Below are 16,038 nucleotides of genomic sequence, written 5' to 3' on the forward strand. Positions count from 1 at the left end.
CCCACGTGATGATAACCATTTTAATTATACAATTAAAACCGAGTTGGCATAACCATTACTTAGATTGTTGTCACAAGCATAACTATCCTTAAAGGGCCTTCAATAAGATATATGACATTTTTTGCATTACTCAGCTGGATTAAATTAGCACTTCTGCTATTATTAAGATAAAATATTTCAAACAATACTGAGAACAATTTTCTCAATTAGGTTGTCAAATGTTCACTGTATCAGCAAAGGACCACCACCACAAAAGCCTGCACACTTATACAATATACGTTGAATAACTTTTCAAATCTATAATAAAATCATGGAATACTGATTGGATATACACACCATATATACAATTCCCGTTCGTTAGTACAATAATAATATAATCTCTGACAAGAGCAGCAAATTCTCCTTCATGCAACCTATTGGGTCATAAATCATGGGGTAGAGACCACGACTGGATGAACGGACGATCCTCAAAACTTGGACGTACTGATCGGATTGGACGTCTCCAAGAAGTATTTTAATCGCTTGCACACCCATGTTGGAAGCGGTCATCATGCTTGCTGGTTTTCCCCCACAAGTGCTAGAAGTTGGTGTTCAAATGGAATACCACCAGCTCGGGTCAACTGGCAGAGCCGGAGGGACCTTGCAAGACTTTTCCCCCCTCGTTTCCGTGTTGGGTGGTTCGACGAGCCCAAGATTTTGACCACAAGCGGATGGAGGAAAGCGTGGAGCCCGCCTCCCTCCCCCACCACCAATCTCTCTCCCGAAGAGACGGCACCGAGGTGCAGGTAAGGACGAAAACTCAAAGAGAAAAGATAGCGGAATGGCAGGGAGACCCACTCCCCTTCTTTTCTTTCCTCTTTAAATTTTTTCAGTAACAAAGAGAAATCAAGGGTGTCGCTTTTCGATTGCCGAACACAAACACACACACACACTCTCTCTCCTCTGTTCTTCGATTCACATGGGCGACGAGCACATGTAATACGACGCGGTTTCGTTTGTTGGCTTCTCTCCTCTCTTCCATCCTCTTCTTCTGCTGCTGCCACTGGCAACAGTGGGAGTGAGACGACGTCTTTTGTTGGAATGCCTAAAGGCAGCTCCGGTCGCGCTTCTGCGAGAAGCCCGAGCGAGAAGCATCGGGGAACGGCGGAGAAGGAATAGGAAAGGGCCCGTCTTTCCTTGTAACAGCGAAGGAAGAAGAGGAAAGATATCGCCTTTCCTTTCGTCTAGTGTTTAATCTCCTGTTCCTGCCCACCGTTTTGAAATAAATCAAGAAGGAAGAACAACCAAGAAAGAAGAGGCAAAGAGCTTCTCCCTTCTGAATCTTCCCTTCCTCCGTCTTCCCTGTCGATTTAGAAGGAAAAGATCTCTTCTTTTTTTCATCGCTTTTCCTCTGTTCTGGCTCTCTCGGTCGTCGGTGTTGTCGAAGTTAGGCGAGATAAGGGTCCAAGACGGTTCCTTCCTAATACCTGGAACTCGTGTGACCTCTCTGTCGGATGGTTGCAGATTTGGGGGAGCTTTGGATCGGAGGTGAGGAGTATGGTTTCTTTTGTTTTAATTCTTCTTTTAATCTGTCCCCCCCTTTTTCTTTAACAAAGTTTTCAGAGAGTGCGAATGCTTAAACTTCTCTCCTGCTTTCTTCTTCTTCTACTAAATAGAGAAATAATAAAAAAAAACTCTTAATTATCCAATTTTGCAGCAGGATTTCACATTTTGGTAATTTTAGTAGGGACCATATCTTGTTATATTGAAGTCTCATGCTATTTTTTTTCGTCTTTTTTCTTTTTGGCTATGTCATATCTCCTTTTCCAGTTTCAAGGGAAGCAATGGTAGTGGAATTGGCAAGAAGAATAATTGATATGCATGTAGCCTGAATTTCTTGACTTTTTAGTTTTTTTTTTTTTTTTTGGTTGCCTAACGACTAAATTATCTCCAAATTATTTTGAAAAAAATTGCTATTATTTAAGTTAAATTCTAGGGCAATACACATATGGTAACAGAATAATCCATATTGGGTTAATGGAAGGGATGGACCGCCGAAACATGATAGCAGTGACATACCGTACCTTATTTGTTCAATTTTAAGTTAGTGCCAGCCTAAGAGGAGGTGCAGTGCAATAATTTCATGCTTTGATTACCCAAAGGGGCTCCAAGTTTGATGTTGGGTATACATGCATTTAACTAGAGAAAAGTCATAATGTTTTTCCATCATTGTTAATGGATACACATGCTGAATGGGAAGGTGGTTGGAATCAATGAACCAAAATTTGCTCCTATGTGCTCTTTGATATAAAGAGAATTTTTCTCTGCGGACCACCGGACCGACCAGTGTTCCATGTGGATTGGAAAGCATAAAATAAGGCCAACTAGCATGGGCAAGGTCATCTTCTTTATTCTGTGGTGATGAAGATTTTTGTTTTCTTGAGTATTATATTCCCTGTTAAATGGCCCTATGCATGCTTTCAAGCCTTGTTTCATATTCTTTATAGACAGTCCTATAGGGTCTGGTTGGTAGGGCATGCGCCTCATGATTCGTCATTTAGGTATGCTTGCTAGCCTCGATACTATTCTCAAATACATAAGTTTATGAAATTTGAGTTTCGGAAGCATTTGCCTGGTTGAAATCCTAGATTTCTTTACTTTGAAGTTCTTCAAAGATATATCAAATGCCGATGAAATTCTAATTTTATTTTTTTTGAATATAATGGCTTGTAGCTTGATGTTGTACACAATGCACACGTGCTAGATGTTAAGTTTCTTGATTATGTCGTGATGGATACTTGGTTTCCATGTGATGCTATGCAGATTCATGACATGAGATGAAAGGGAAGGGAAGAAATTCATCGCATGCGGATTACAATTGAGGGTACCCCATTGGAATGCGGCAATGGGCCAGATATATATGGACGATCAAGATGTGCTTCAAGATGAAAAAGCTATACCTGTTAACTCAAATAATGATATTGGACTCAAAGAAAATCGTTCAGATACGGCAGCATCAGAACATACGGAGTTTGAGAAGGTGGTCGGTAAGCATTCTTTGATTCTTGATGTAAAAAGGCCAGATAATAGTCAAAGATGCAGCCAAAATACGCGTCCATGCAGCGACGAACCGACCATTCTAGATCATATCAGTTTTTCTAGTCTTGGTAAGGACCTTGCCCAATATTGTGGCGTCACCGAGTATGAAGCCTCTGATTCACCAAATATTTTCCATAGAACAGCATCCTTTTTCAAGATCCCTGTTAACCTGAGGTCCATAGAGTTTTTCATGAAAAGCTTAAAACGCCATAGAAGGATAAAAAGTACAAATTATACGGTAGAATGCACATTAGAAGCTGGGACAGGAAATCTAATCCTTAATCCTTTGGGGCAATGGGTATTTGATTCAATGGAGAGGACTGCCGAGACAGGGTCCCTAATGAAAAGCTCACTTGTTTCCCATTTGGTGGGTGCTACTGTTTGTAGCACAAGCTCAGGCAGAGCAATTTCATTCAATCTCGCACAGACCAATTCCTCAGAGTTGACTAGCTCTCCTTCTGGTCTCTGTAGAAATTTAGCTGAAGAGCCTGAAACCAATATAATACACCTTGAAAAATGGAACTCTGAGTTCAAAAATTCTGATAAAATGCTTGTTTCTTGCTCACATACAAAGCCGACATGTTCCAACGAGTGTACTTCAGCTGACAAGTGTTTTGGTTCCAAAGCACAACTTCAATGTAAATGGAAGAATGGGACTCCTCATTTTGTATTCACAGTGGGTGATGATTGCTGCGAGATATATGTGGCCGATCCTCATAAGATAAAATCTTCTGTTGGCGAGGCCTTGGATTACATCTACTTGTTTCATTCAATGGCAGGTAGCAAAACTGAATTCAGAAATTGTGGGGCTAATGCATCAGATTTTATTGGTAAGATGAAAGTATCGAGCTCTCTAATTATTAATGCAAATCGCTCTAAAATCATGGAGACAAAGTTTGTTTTGTTTGCTGCCAACAGCGACCATTCTAGAGAAATGCAAAATTCAACTTCTGTTCTCATGAAGAACAAGGGGTTGTCTAAGAAGGCAGGAGGCATATTTAGACCAAGCCATTCACCCAAACATAAATCTACATGCAAAACTAATGAAAAAATCAGGCCTCAGTTTGAGAGCTTTTCAGGGGAACTATGTCTTAACAAAGTCAGCAATTATAACCCATCAGATCTGGTCAATCGCCTCGAAAGTAACTGCACACCTAATCTTGAGTTGGCTGCAATTATCATAAAAGATTATCAGCATGATAGCAGTATAGAGACTGCAATTGGTGGGTGGGGCCTTAAATTTCTTGAGAAGACTACAGTTAGTCATGCTGATTCATCTCTGGAGCCCTCACTTTCATCTGAAAGCAGTGAAGAAAACCATGGCAGGAATGGAGGGGAACCTGCAAAACGTTTGAATGTTCTAGTCCCAGCGGGTTTCCATGGTGGTCCGATCACCAGAATTGGTGGTCCATCTAGTCTTATTGAAAGATGGAGATCAGGCGGGCTGTGTGATTGTGGTGGGTGGGATATTGGCTGCCCTCTCACAGTACTTAACAACAACAACAACTCCATCCATTTGAACTCTTTGCCCCTGGAGGAGCAACGCGAGGACTGCAAGTCAGTCAATCTATTCATAGAGGTGATTTTAAACCTTCTAGTTTTTTCCTTTTGGTTCCTGACTTTAAAGGTTGTCTTTCTTCCTCGACAGATTGATTCAATGACAAAAATGATTGCACAAACATCATATTTTTTTTACCAGCTCACTCTTGCAAACTGAATATTTCTCATCCTGTCAGATTCTTGATGTCTTGAATGTGGAAAGGCTTTGTAGCATTTTAACTCGTACTGTTGCTAAGCCCAGGGCAATCTTGGAGGATTGTTTAAAAGAAAAGGCTGCACATGCTGTTCTCCCTTTGTCTGCTTTATTTCATTTTGATTCGCTGTGGAAATCTTTATTGTGAGAAAAGGAGGATGACCCACCTGGAACTCAGACTTCCCAGGTTCAGATTTTTGGGATGCATCACCCAAGAATTGAAACCAGAACATCTGGTTGCTAGGCAAAGGAGTGTGATGTTTAATAAATAACGAAGATTATGTTTGCAATTTAACTTTCACCTTACACACACTTATTCTAATTGATTATTATGATGAAGAGAATGGTTCTGCTGCTGTTCTTTTCTTGCACCTTTCTCATTGTTATACACAACAATCTTGAATCTGAACCTAACTAATGCTCTAATGCATGCATCTGTGAAATCTAAGATTTTGTCATAATATCTAACTGAGATTGATTGAATATGTTTATTCTTTTTTTATAGAGATAACAAGTTAATGTTGAATCATGCTATGTTGTATCTCAGATATTTCTATGCCCTTTTTCTGCTAATCCCTCCTATTTGCTAACTAATGGATAATTGGAAGGTCACCCGGTAATGATTAGACCAGTAGTGGTAGGTTCAAGATGATGCATCTTACTGGTACTTCTGATCACTTTTTGTCCCAATATCATAGAGAATTGCTCAAAATTTTCAGGCACTACTTTGATTTTCTCAACTTATTTGATGTGCCGTTCGCTATATTGCCTCTTAAAGAAAATAATAGCTTATATCATAAATTGAAGAAACACTTACCATTTCTTTTGAATGATAAAAGTAGCACTTCCCTGACCAAAGGCAGATACACTAATAGTCATACAGCAATCATATAGGTTGTTGTTCAGTCTCATTTCCATTAGTGGATGAAGTGAAATAATCTCAACAAATCTTTACTTTCTGTCGGATCCTGTCATCTGATGTGAAATGTAATGGATCAAAGGGTGCCTCTGAATGACCTTAGGAGATATTAAGAGTTCATGACCTTGAGCAAGTTCACTTCCCATCACATGTCTCATGTTTTCACATATACAGTTACTTGATACTTCTTTTTGGGAAAATTAATCCATGCCTTTAGAAAGCCACATCTTAAGGTTCTAGTGTGAGTCAGTTGATATGCGAAAGGCACTCTAGTGGAAATATCTCATAATGGCAGATATGCAGACTGGGTATCTCCACCAGTGCATAAATAATCAATTATATGTATTTGTACAATCTTTGGCAAAAGGGATAAAGAGATGATGTGGAGTATGTAGTCATGAGAAACATTATATCTTCACTTCTGAACTCAAATGGCGATACAGCATGATGCCCCAGAATTCACGTTAAACTTTGCAACGCACCTACACCTTGGACTTTATTCTAAGAATGAACTAAGAAACAATTATAGTGGGGAGTCCATGTTTGGTGATATGGTGACATTTTGCCTTTCTTTTCTCGGTTATTATAATTTCACACAATGAAAACAAATGAAATAGTGTCTTTGAGATGTGGACTAATGTGCTGCATCAGACTGAACCAGTACTAATGTTACTAAAGATCTGCTTGTAAATTTTCAGGGCACAAGACATAGAAAACCAGTTTTGAAGATGGTGGATATGAACGATGGCCGGTACTTTGTCTACTTCCAGTCTAGTCTTTTGGCTTTGCAGTCTTTCTCCATTGCATTGTCAATCGTCCACTCTCAGATACCTGCTCTCTATCAACAACTGTAAACATCATCTTGGCCGAGGTTTATGCATATTTGCCCATCTAATCTTTTGGTTTAGCTGTTAACTATACTAAATGAAGAAAATCTACAATACCTATACTTCAATAGACATGCATACTATTCTTCATTCTTCTTTTTCTTTTCTTTTCTTTTCTTTTTCTTTTTTTAAATAGCGGTTGCTATATATTTGATATATACAGGGATTAATCTGTTATCCCTTGCTTGGATGTCTCGTACAAATTTTTTGATCTTATTTAGTAAATAGAGACAGGCTCATCTGCATACAGTAAGTGCCTTCGAGTAATTTTGACGCATGTGCACTGTGTTCTGCTGTTGGAGCTGTATATGCTTATTCCTGAGCTTGTGCGCTATTCTTGAATGAGATGAACCCATTCTAGAGGTAAATTGGAGCATAGATTGTTAAGAGCGAGTCTATCATCAGTATGTGCTTCAGTTTTGGAGTTGTTATCAATTGGCTTCCCTCAATGTTGCTTGTCGCATTTGTGCCGAACTCGGGTTCTCTTAATTGGTGGCCAAAGCAAGCGTCTCGTCGACACCATTTATTCATGTTGATGCACACAGATCCTTTTGATGGAAGAATGCACTTATGTGGCAAAATATGAGTGTTGGAAATGTCTTGAAGGAAATTCTTATATAATTGTTGCTCTGTAATTTATATGCTTGTGTGTTTTTCCAACATAAATTTCACTTCTCTCTCCGTGCGTGGAAAAAGAAACAGTCTGATAGGTTCTCCAAACTCCAACTTTTGAGGACAATTCTATCTTTGGAAGCTAATGAAGAATATATATATATTTTTTTTCTAATGCTTGTTGTTGGGGCTTTTCAGAGGCAATATTAGCAGCAAAATAGTCCCCGCATGGGAATCTTTTATGCAAGCGTCCGGAAGTCAGCGTGGTTGCGGGAGCGGTTCTGATGCTCTTGAGGAACAATTAAAGGTAGAGAAAATAACTAATAAACCTCGAGAATGTTCCGGAATCTGGAGCCGCGAAGCAGCTACTTAAACCAAACCCGCGAGGCAATAGAATCGAAGGGCGACACGTAACTCGTCCTCTTTTTCCCTCCCTCGTTCGCGACACTCTCCCTCTCCCCCAGGGTGCAGAGAGAGAACACGGCCGCGCGGTTGGGGGGGGGCTTGGAGCCCTCTTCTCCTAAACCCTAACCCTCGATCGATCTCTGAATAGGATGCAAATGCGGAAAAGATTCCCTTGGGATCGAGGTTAAGGAGAGCGTTTCGAACTCGCCCTAGGGTTTCTCGAGCGAAATCGCTTCAAGAATCGCAGGCTCTTCTTTGTTCCCGGTTCGAATCGCTCGAGGTAAATTGCAGACGTCCCAGATCTCGATTCCCTTTTCCTCGCTAAGTTATTACATGCTTCAGGTCTCCCGCTAGGGTTCCTGCTTCTTTTCTTGTATCTGTATCCCCTTATCCCATATCTCTATGGTCCGATCGAAGAATTTTTACTTTTATCTTGATTTATCGCGTCTTTGAAGTCGAATCTTGCATCTGCATGGTTTAATCTCGTAGAAGCTATGATTTCTGATCTCCTTCTTGAATATGTTTCCTGTTGGTGGATTACGTTGCGGCATTGCCAAATTTGGGCTTCTTGTTTGAGGTTCTGATAGCGCTGATTTAAAAATGGCCCCGATTCCTGAAAGAGCACTCGCAGCATTGAAGGCAATGAAAGCCATTGGGTTTCCGATGCATATAGCGAAGCCTGTGCTGAAAAATCTTCTCAAGGTGTACGATAACAACTGGGAATACATTGAAGCCGAAAATTATAGAGTTCTTGCGGATGCCATACTTGATGCTCAGGAATCTAAGGTGCATATTTTATTATCTGCATGAGTTTCAACTCTGATGTAGTGGGTTCTGTCTTGTTTTTTTGATGGCGTTTTTAAATTGATTTTATCTTTTCAGGATGTTGCTCCGAAGAACAAAATGATTGACGATGTATGGAACCCTTCTTTTGCTTTTGTGTCGACTTAGTTTTTATCATGATATGTAATGTTAAAAAGTAATGTTGAATTGAATCAGGACTTAAGTGGTAGGAACAATGATGTTTTGGCAAGTGATGAGCCTGAGCCTTACAGAACGAATCTAAGGATTGGACAAGAGGATGACCAGCTATCACCACCTATATATCATTCCGATGTGACCGGTGAAAGTTCGCTGAAAAGACAAAAGTTAGAAGCATATGCTTCGCCAGAAATACATCCTGAACGGAGAAGAGCAGAGCTTTGTTCTTCTCAAAGTAATCTTAGAAGCAAGCCAGTTCAACCTATATCACCTCAACCTTCTTTAAGACAGGAAGTGACTGAGGACATATCATCTCAACCTTCTTATACGTCTGAAAGAGGTGGACCAATTTCACCTCAAATAAATTGCAGAGAAACAAGAGTGTCCTCTCAAGGTCATCAAGCTGGTCCCGTGCAAGCTGATTCCGGTTCACCTGTGAAGACCTATCGATTAGGTAGACAGCCAGCACATGATAATCCAGGAAATGCTGTCCATTTCAAAGAACCAAAGATTGAACCGGGCACTGAGGTTCTGCAGAAGAATGACACGGCTGACCATTGTATTGCTTTTATCAGGCCGAAAGATGAGCCATATGATGATGATTCTGTAGGGTTTGAGACTCCTATTGCAATGATATATCCCTCTCCCCCAATTTCGAACCCAATTCCTGACCCAATTCCTGCTGAAAACGAAGGTATATCTTTCTTCTTGGTGTTTTTTTATATATTAATTCAAATTTATGCAGATCTGGAGGTTGTTTTTTACTGATATACTTGTAAGTTTGTGCACTTGCAAGTGCAACTCTTGAGATGGGCTGTTTCTTGTTCAAGAGTTTTTTTCCCTAAAGAATAAAATAGGACTCAGCGACTACCGTAAGTCCAAAATGTGTGGTTGGGTTACATAATGACATTTTTTTCATTATTGAATTATATGATCCAGGCGGATTAGCTGACCTGACTGCACAAGCTGACATGAAACGCCCTGTGACTTGATTTTGCTTTTTTGCTAGTCCATGCAGGGGGTTAACAATATGTTGATACACCCTCCCTATGCAAGATATTAAAGGCAATGGCAGTGTTAGTGTTTCATATGTATTTTTCAGCTCGTGTGGTTTGTCACAACCAGTGAAAATGCTTTTCAATGGGATTTTTACCAATGAAGTTTCAGATCAGATTACCTTTCTTTAGCTGATCAGAAGTTCTATTTATATTTGCTGATTCAGGATCATAGGAGAACTATGCATCTTACTATTGCATTGATTATTCTTCATCACTGACTCATTTCTAATTGAGTTTGATTGGCCTTTTTTTAACTGATCAAGATGAGACTAGCCAAGAAGATTCTATGATGAATGCCCCTATTTCGCAAGCAAATGTGGCTGAAGCCCCTGCAGTACAGCATGATGATAGGGGTCATGGAAAAGAACGACTTCCAGTTGCTGCACCTGAAAATGGGAAAACATCTGAGCTTGTAAGTGTTCAGGAAGCATCTTCTCCCAGCATTAATATAGCTTCCTCAGCCTCAGGAGAAGTGAAACTTTCATTGAGCTGCAGTCCTGATCGTCCAGATTTCCACATGCCAAGCCTAGAAGCTATTTTTAAAATGGTAGAGGATAGATGTCTAAAGTCCTATAAGATTCTACAACCTGACTTTTCTCTTATGAATGTCATGAAAGAAGTGTGTCAATGTGCTTTGGAGTTGGGTTCTGAATCTGCTGAAGATAAACAGGAAAACTTTGTAAAGATTACTCCTGCACTGGAATCATTGAAAAAATCTGGTGTGCAGGACATATTTGGTGGCATGCCATGCTCTTCTAGTGCTTCGCCGAATATGATGACACCAGAGGGTTCAGGGTTCCCAACCATGAATGGTATTTGTCCAAATCAGAACCTTTGTGAAAATAATGAAAGTGGGAGAAGCAAGAAAATAGAGCGGCACAAAGTTCCAGAAGCTTCAGATATCATGCCTCACAGCCTGGTGGTTGTTCGGCAGCCACAACTTGCGCTTGGTGATATTAGGCCACTTCATGATGTCAATGACATAACAAAAGGTGAAGAAAGAGTAAGAATCTCGGTAGTAAATGAATTCAGCAGTGAGAAGTACCCATCATCTTTTCAGTACATACCAAGGAATATTGTTTACCAGAATGCATTTGTTGATGTTTCTCTTGCTAGAATTGGTGATGAAGACTGTTGTGCAGATTGTTTTGGTGATTGTGTGGCTGCAGCAATACCTTGTGCCTGTGCACGAGAAACTGGAGGCGAATTTGCCTATACATCAGATGGCTTGCTTAAGAAGAAATTTCTGGATGAGTGTATTTCGATGAACCGTGATCCACAAAAGCATCACCATTTTATTTGTAAACATTGTCCCATTGAAAGGTCCAAGAATGAAGTTATGCCTGATCCATGCAAGGGTCATCTGGTCAGAAAATTTGTCAAGGAGTGCTGGAGTAAATGTGGGTGCAGTAAGCAATGTGGAAATCGTGTGGTGCAGCGAGGCATAACAAGCAATTTGCAGGTCAGTCCCCTCCCTTATGTGAGTGAATAATATTATAGTGATTTTGGAGTTTGCAGATACCATAGATTTTTTTCATGTTTTAGTATGCCTACATCCTATGAAACTACTCTATCTTCTCTAAATTGCAGCTATTTTTTTTGTTGTGGTGTGTTTGTGTTCTAGGTGTTTTTTACTGCCGAAGGAAAGGGGTGGGGATTGCGCACGCTTGACGAATTACCTAGAGGTGCTTTTGTGTGTGAATATGTTGGGGAGATTTTGACAAACATGGAACTATATGATCGCACAATGCAAACAACGGGCAATGCGAAGCATACCTACCCAGTGCTACTTGATGCTGATTGGGGTTCAGAAGGGGTCTTGAAGGATGAAGAAGCCCTGTGTTTGGATGCAACATTTTATGGGAATGTCGCACGGTTTATTAACCATAGGTAATGTACTTTAAAAGAATTTTTTCTTGATATCTCGTGGTGATATATGATCATGATATGTTGTTGCTTTAATTATAATATATATTATAATTAAAACACCAATATATCTTGACCCTATATCACCACCAGTTATAATGGAAAAAGTCTTATTATGGTGTATTTGACTCCTGCTACGAAAATTGTCTGGTAAGGCTGCGTCCATCAAACCCTCTAGACCTCCTGCAATGGCAAGAGCCTCGCACACTAGGATGGCCTTTTATATTTGACTCTTGCTTCTTCACTATGTCTTGAAGCTTTATGGCTTATTGGTCTCTAGGTTGCTAGGAAGCATTGGCGGTTCGAATGGTCTAAAAGAAAAAGGCTCTTATGACCAGCAACACTTGTATTAATTTGTATTATTAGGATAATGTATTTAACTGTAGGTAGATCTGCATGATGTCGATTTTTTTCAAGTCCTTGGAGTTGTTGATCATGCACTAATTTCACATTCAAAAATAATGCATTTTGGTATAAATCCAAACATGATGTCAATTGGTTTTTGGAGTTGTCGATTGTGCATTAATTTTACATGTGTGCGTTGGCTTTAGATATGAAAGTTATGTGTTGAGCTTAGATTTTGTAACTAAATCTAGAGAAATAACCACTTGGAACTTTCTGAACCACAACTTACTGAAAATGAGGTTCGTAGTGTGTTGAAGCTTTGGATGGTGAGACCTGAGAGTGTCTTGGTATGTTTGTCACCCGACTTTTGGCATACCATGTGGACACTCCGAAAGATCTATGCACTTGCACCTGGGACAAAAGGGTTTCTTTTGCTGTGAAAACTATATCAATGATTAAGGTAAAAGTTCTTAATGGCCAAGTTCACTATAAAAGCTTTTCATGAATTTCATCAAAATATTTAGAACCACTTTTCCTGACTCCGTGTGTGTGTGGCTGAGTGACTCATCTACAACCTTTCCTCATGGGAATATTCACTGGTTCATCTTATGGTAGGAGAAATGAACTTCTTATCTACTCCCTTTATATTCTTTGAAGTCCATTTGACACAAAGTGACCTTTGATGTACCTGCTTTATCTGTTGCCAAAAGTTCTCTAATGTTGTCTCCATTGTTTTTTTCATTATGTTATAATTTCTCATGTTTCTTGCAAACCATTGGAGTATAGTCATGGTTATGCCATGTAGATATAATTGGTTCCACCCATTCTTCACACATCTGTAAAGTTTTGGCCTATGCACCCTATATTGCAACTGCTACAAAGTTTTGGAATTTAATCATCTAGAATTCTTTGTTTCATTCTAGATGCTTTGATGCAAATTTGGTTGAAGTTCCAGTTGAAGTGGAGACGCCAGACCATCACTATTATCATGTGCGCAACATAAACTAAAGCAGAATTTATGTGTGTGCTTTTATATTCTGAAGTAGCACCAAAGTGTTGTGCATATTGGACTCATATCTTCCTGTTTATTGTGATGTGCAGCTTGCCTTTTTCACAACTAGGAAAATAGAAGCTTTAGAGGAACTGACATGGGTAAGCGGCCTTGCTGTGACTGATGCTCATATTAGTGATATGGCAAATGTTGTTTTCCATCTAATATATGAAGTGCAGGATTTTTGAGCTTTGGTTCATTGTTTATTTGCAACTACACCATGCTTCATTGTCATGTTTTTTAACGGAATCTTATCTGTATTACATGAACGCATCAAGCATGTCAATGCATCTTATAATGTGATCTTTTTTTTTTCCTCATTTTCTGCTAACTTTCGGTAAAGTAATTGTGCGTGTTTGCCCCCTCCTATGGTGGATGGAAGTAATATGCTGACTTTCTGGACTTGCTTATTCACTTGGTCTGAAGAAGTTGATAAATACAACCCAGGAAGTCAACTTAAATTTAACTGGTCCGACTCTATTTGGACTCAATGAGGTAGAATTTATCAGATTGTATCAGTTGAAACTCGCTTAGTCTTGGCCAATCATGGTCATCTACAATGAGCATGTGTCTATTCATTCTTATGTAGAACCTTTTGCATTTATCTTATATCATAATTAGTACAAGTAGAATAGAGAAAGCAGAATGTGCAACATTTGGAATGGAATTGAATATGAGGGCCCTTTCAGAATTGATGGCTAAAAGCGTGTTTTGGAGACAATTGTGATAAGAAGGTGAACCTATTGCATTATTTCAAAATGACCCCATTGTTCAGCAAATTATCTTGTGATCTTGCGTTTGATGCAGTAGCTCAGGTTTTTGAGTAGTAGAGTCATTACCATGTTTAGTTGGTGTCCGTGGCATGTGCAATATTGCTTCCGCTTCTTCAAAATGACTTCTAATTTAGAACTTTCAGTGGAATTGGTTTAAAGGAAGGCACTTGTTTAATTTTTTGATATGCGGTAACCATTAATGTGGTAGCACATTCTAATTCTTTGTGATTTAGTGGGGTTGGATCTAACGTTGTTGGTCTCTCTCTCTTTCTTTTTTGTTTGTTTCTTTCTCTTTTTTTTCCTATTTAAGAAATAGTGCTGAAGGAAGCCCAACCAAAACTGGGGTTAGGGCAGGATGAAACCTGGGTGACTGGTATCCAACATCGGACTTTACAACTCAACCAGTTGGCAGCCTGCTAGTTTTGGGAGACTCAATCCCAACTTTGTTGAGATTCATCTAAATTATGGACTACCAAAAGACCCACAAAATCATATTTAACTTCGGATTGAGTCTATGATGAGCAGACTAAATTCAAGTTTACCTAAGACATTTGGACATCCTGTTTGTCGGTTATTAAATGATGCAAACTCTGCATCTTTTCGTTTCTGTTTTTTTTAAGTGGTTGCTTCATTTAAGCTTAAGTCCTAAACTAGTTTCTGTAAATTATCCTAAAAGCAGCCTTTTGACTTACATGAGAGGCGCTTTATGTGGAGCAATTACAAATACTTATTTTCTTTTCATCATAAGGAAGTGCGTATTTGAGTCTAAAAGTTGTAGAATTTGTTTCTGTAAGCAACTCCATTCACTCCTATGTGGGATTTTAACCATTAAGCACAAGATATTTGGAATCATAACTGATTAAAATACAAGACGTGGTTATGTTCTGTAAGTGTACACATTAACTTCGGCACAGATTAATCTACGAGGTGGGAGTGGTGTCCCAGGGTTGTCTTTTGCCATATTCAACAATATGTGTTCCACTTTACTAGAAGTTGTTCATTTGACATGGTTTGGTTGCAGGATTACGGTATTGATTTTGATGATCACGACCACCCAATCAAGGCATTTCAATGTCGATGTGGAAGTAGGTTGTGCCGAGACATGAAACGCACCAGTATGTGTTTCTTTCTTCCTAGAACCACTAAAAGATCTCTGACTTCTTAAGACATAATGGCTGGACATGACCTCCTTGAATTTTACTTTTTACAAATCTTGCTTCGTGCTAAACTATCATGTATTGTCTCAGAAACCAGAGCTAGAGCATTAGTCTCGAAATGATCTTCCAGAGAATTTCAGGTGGAGGAAGACTGCCAGCTAGAAGTTGCTTTATGAAGCTGCACAGGTAATCTTGAGGATTTTCACTTGCTACCTGGTCAAAAATGATTGGTTACCTCTTGTAGATGGCATGTGTTCACAAGGTTTGTATTTAGAAGTTCTGGACGCTTTATCAGACTGCTTTTTTATGGATTATGAGGCACCATTTCAAAACAACTTATATGTTTTCCCCAAATTTTGGATGGGTAACCAAATAGGTGAGTTAATGTTCATATGATACAGGGATTGCCCCAACGTGTCAACATCAGTGCAGCGGCTATTAAGATGTGAAAAACACATTAGTGCACGCTGCATTTATGTGTGTTATGTTTTATGCAATAACAAATATCATAATCATCTCATAAAAAAAAAACACATTCATGTATCAACCAATATCCTTCCTCTACCAACAATAGCCAAAGAGCAGGTGCAGATTGCATTTGTCTTCGGAAGCAGGCGCTGATTATGGTTACCATGGGTGAGTTCTGGTTGACAGTGAGGTGGTAGGCAGACATAGGAGGTGTGCTACCTGCTCTGAAATAGCTGCAATGATTTTCATGGCATCTTTGATGAGTTTCCTAATCCTACAAAGGCTTTTTGCAAGATGAGAGGCACCAGTTCTTGTTCTGCGATGAGACATAGGACGACTGTTTTTGTCCTGACTTCTATCAGTCGACGTTAGGTTCCAAGTTGATTTATTTTAGCACGAGAAACTTTTGTTCTCGAGGCTACTCAAGACGTAGTACTCGTGCCACACGGGCTTTGGACAGGAAAAGGTTGAGGAACGAGCTCTGCGTGCTGGATTAAAAGGGGAGGGACAGGATGGGTTGAAAGGGCAATGGTCTATTCTGTTGCTGATGGCAGCAGGTAAAAAACTTGATTCCACCTTCAAAAAAATAAAAACGGCTTTCTGATTGCTTTGCCGGAAAAAAAAA

At 39.5% G+C, this 16,038-nt stretch overlaps 2 protein-coding genes across 6 annotated transcripts; both read left to right on the plus strand.

Annotated features, from left to right (window-relative positions):
- Positions 1 to 680: 680 nt before the first annotated feature.
- LOC103711850 (uncharacterized) lies at positions 681 to 7,622 on the plus strand. Of its 4 annotated transcripts, none has more exons than XM_088712457.2 (4): positions 681 to 785; positions 2,803 to 4,657; positions 6,449 to 6,501; positions 7,448 to 7,622. In XM_088712457.2, exons 2-4 carry the CDS (start codon positions 2,885 to 2,887, stop codon positions 7,620 to 7,622), a joined length of 2,001 nt encoding a protein of 666 aa, XP_088568583.2. In that variant the 5' UTR covers positions 681 to 785; positions 2,803 to 2,884. The 4 variants fall into 4 exon arrangements, with proteins under 4 accessions (XP_088568583.2, XP_089784013.1, XP_008796376.3 ...); XM_088712456.2 differs by lacking the exon at positions 681 to 785 and adding an exon at positions 794 to 1,527; XM_089927887.1 differs by lacking the exon at positions 7,448 to 7,622 and having other exon boundaries at positions 6,449 to 6,904.
- A 147-nt stretch (positions 7,623 to 7,769) lies between these two features.
- On the plus strand, positions 7,770 to 15,299 carry LOC103711851 (putative inactive histone-lysine N-methyltransferase SUVR2). 2 transcript variants are annotated; one of them, XM_008798156.6, is made up of 10 exons: positions 7,771 to 7,934; positions 8,242 to 8,440; positions 8,537 to 8,569; positions 8,654 to 9,329; positions 9,957 to 11,155; positions 11,318 to 11,583; positions 12,888 to 12,954; positions 13,066 to 13,116; positions 14,810 to 14,903; positions 15,036 to 15,299. In XM_008798156.6, the coding sequence occupies exons 2-10, from the start codon at positions 8,255 to 8,257 to the stop codon at positions 15,065 to 15,067; spliced, it is 2,604 nt and encodes an 867-aa protein (XP_008796378.3). In that variant the 5' UTR covers positions 7,771 to 7,934; positions 8,242 to 8,254; the 3' UTR covers positions 15,068 to 15,299. The 2 variants fall into 2 exon arrangements, 1 of the variants encoding a protein (XP_008796378.3); XR_015973991.2 differs by lacking the exon at positions 12,888 to 12,954 and having other exon boundaries at positions 7,770 to 7,934.
- The last annotated feature ends 739 nt before the right edge of the window (positions 15,300 to 16,038 follow it).

Source organism: Phoenix dactylifera, chromosome 16 (genome assembly GCF_051530095.1).
Source record: "Phoenix dactylifera cultivar Ajwa chromosome 16, Ajwa_hap1_PhDact_Kaust_v1.1, whole genome shotgun sequence".
Classification (NCBI taxonomy): Eukaryota; Viridiplantae; Streptophyta; class Magnoliopsida; order Arecales; family Arecaceae; genus Phoenix; species Phoenix dactylifera.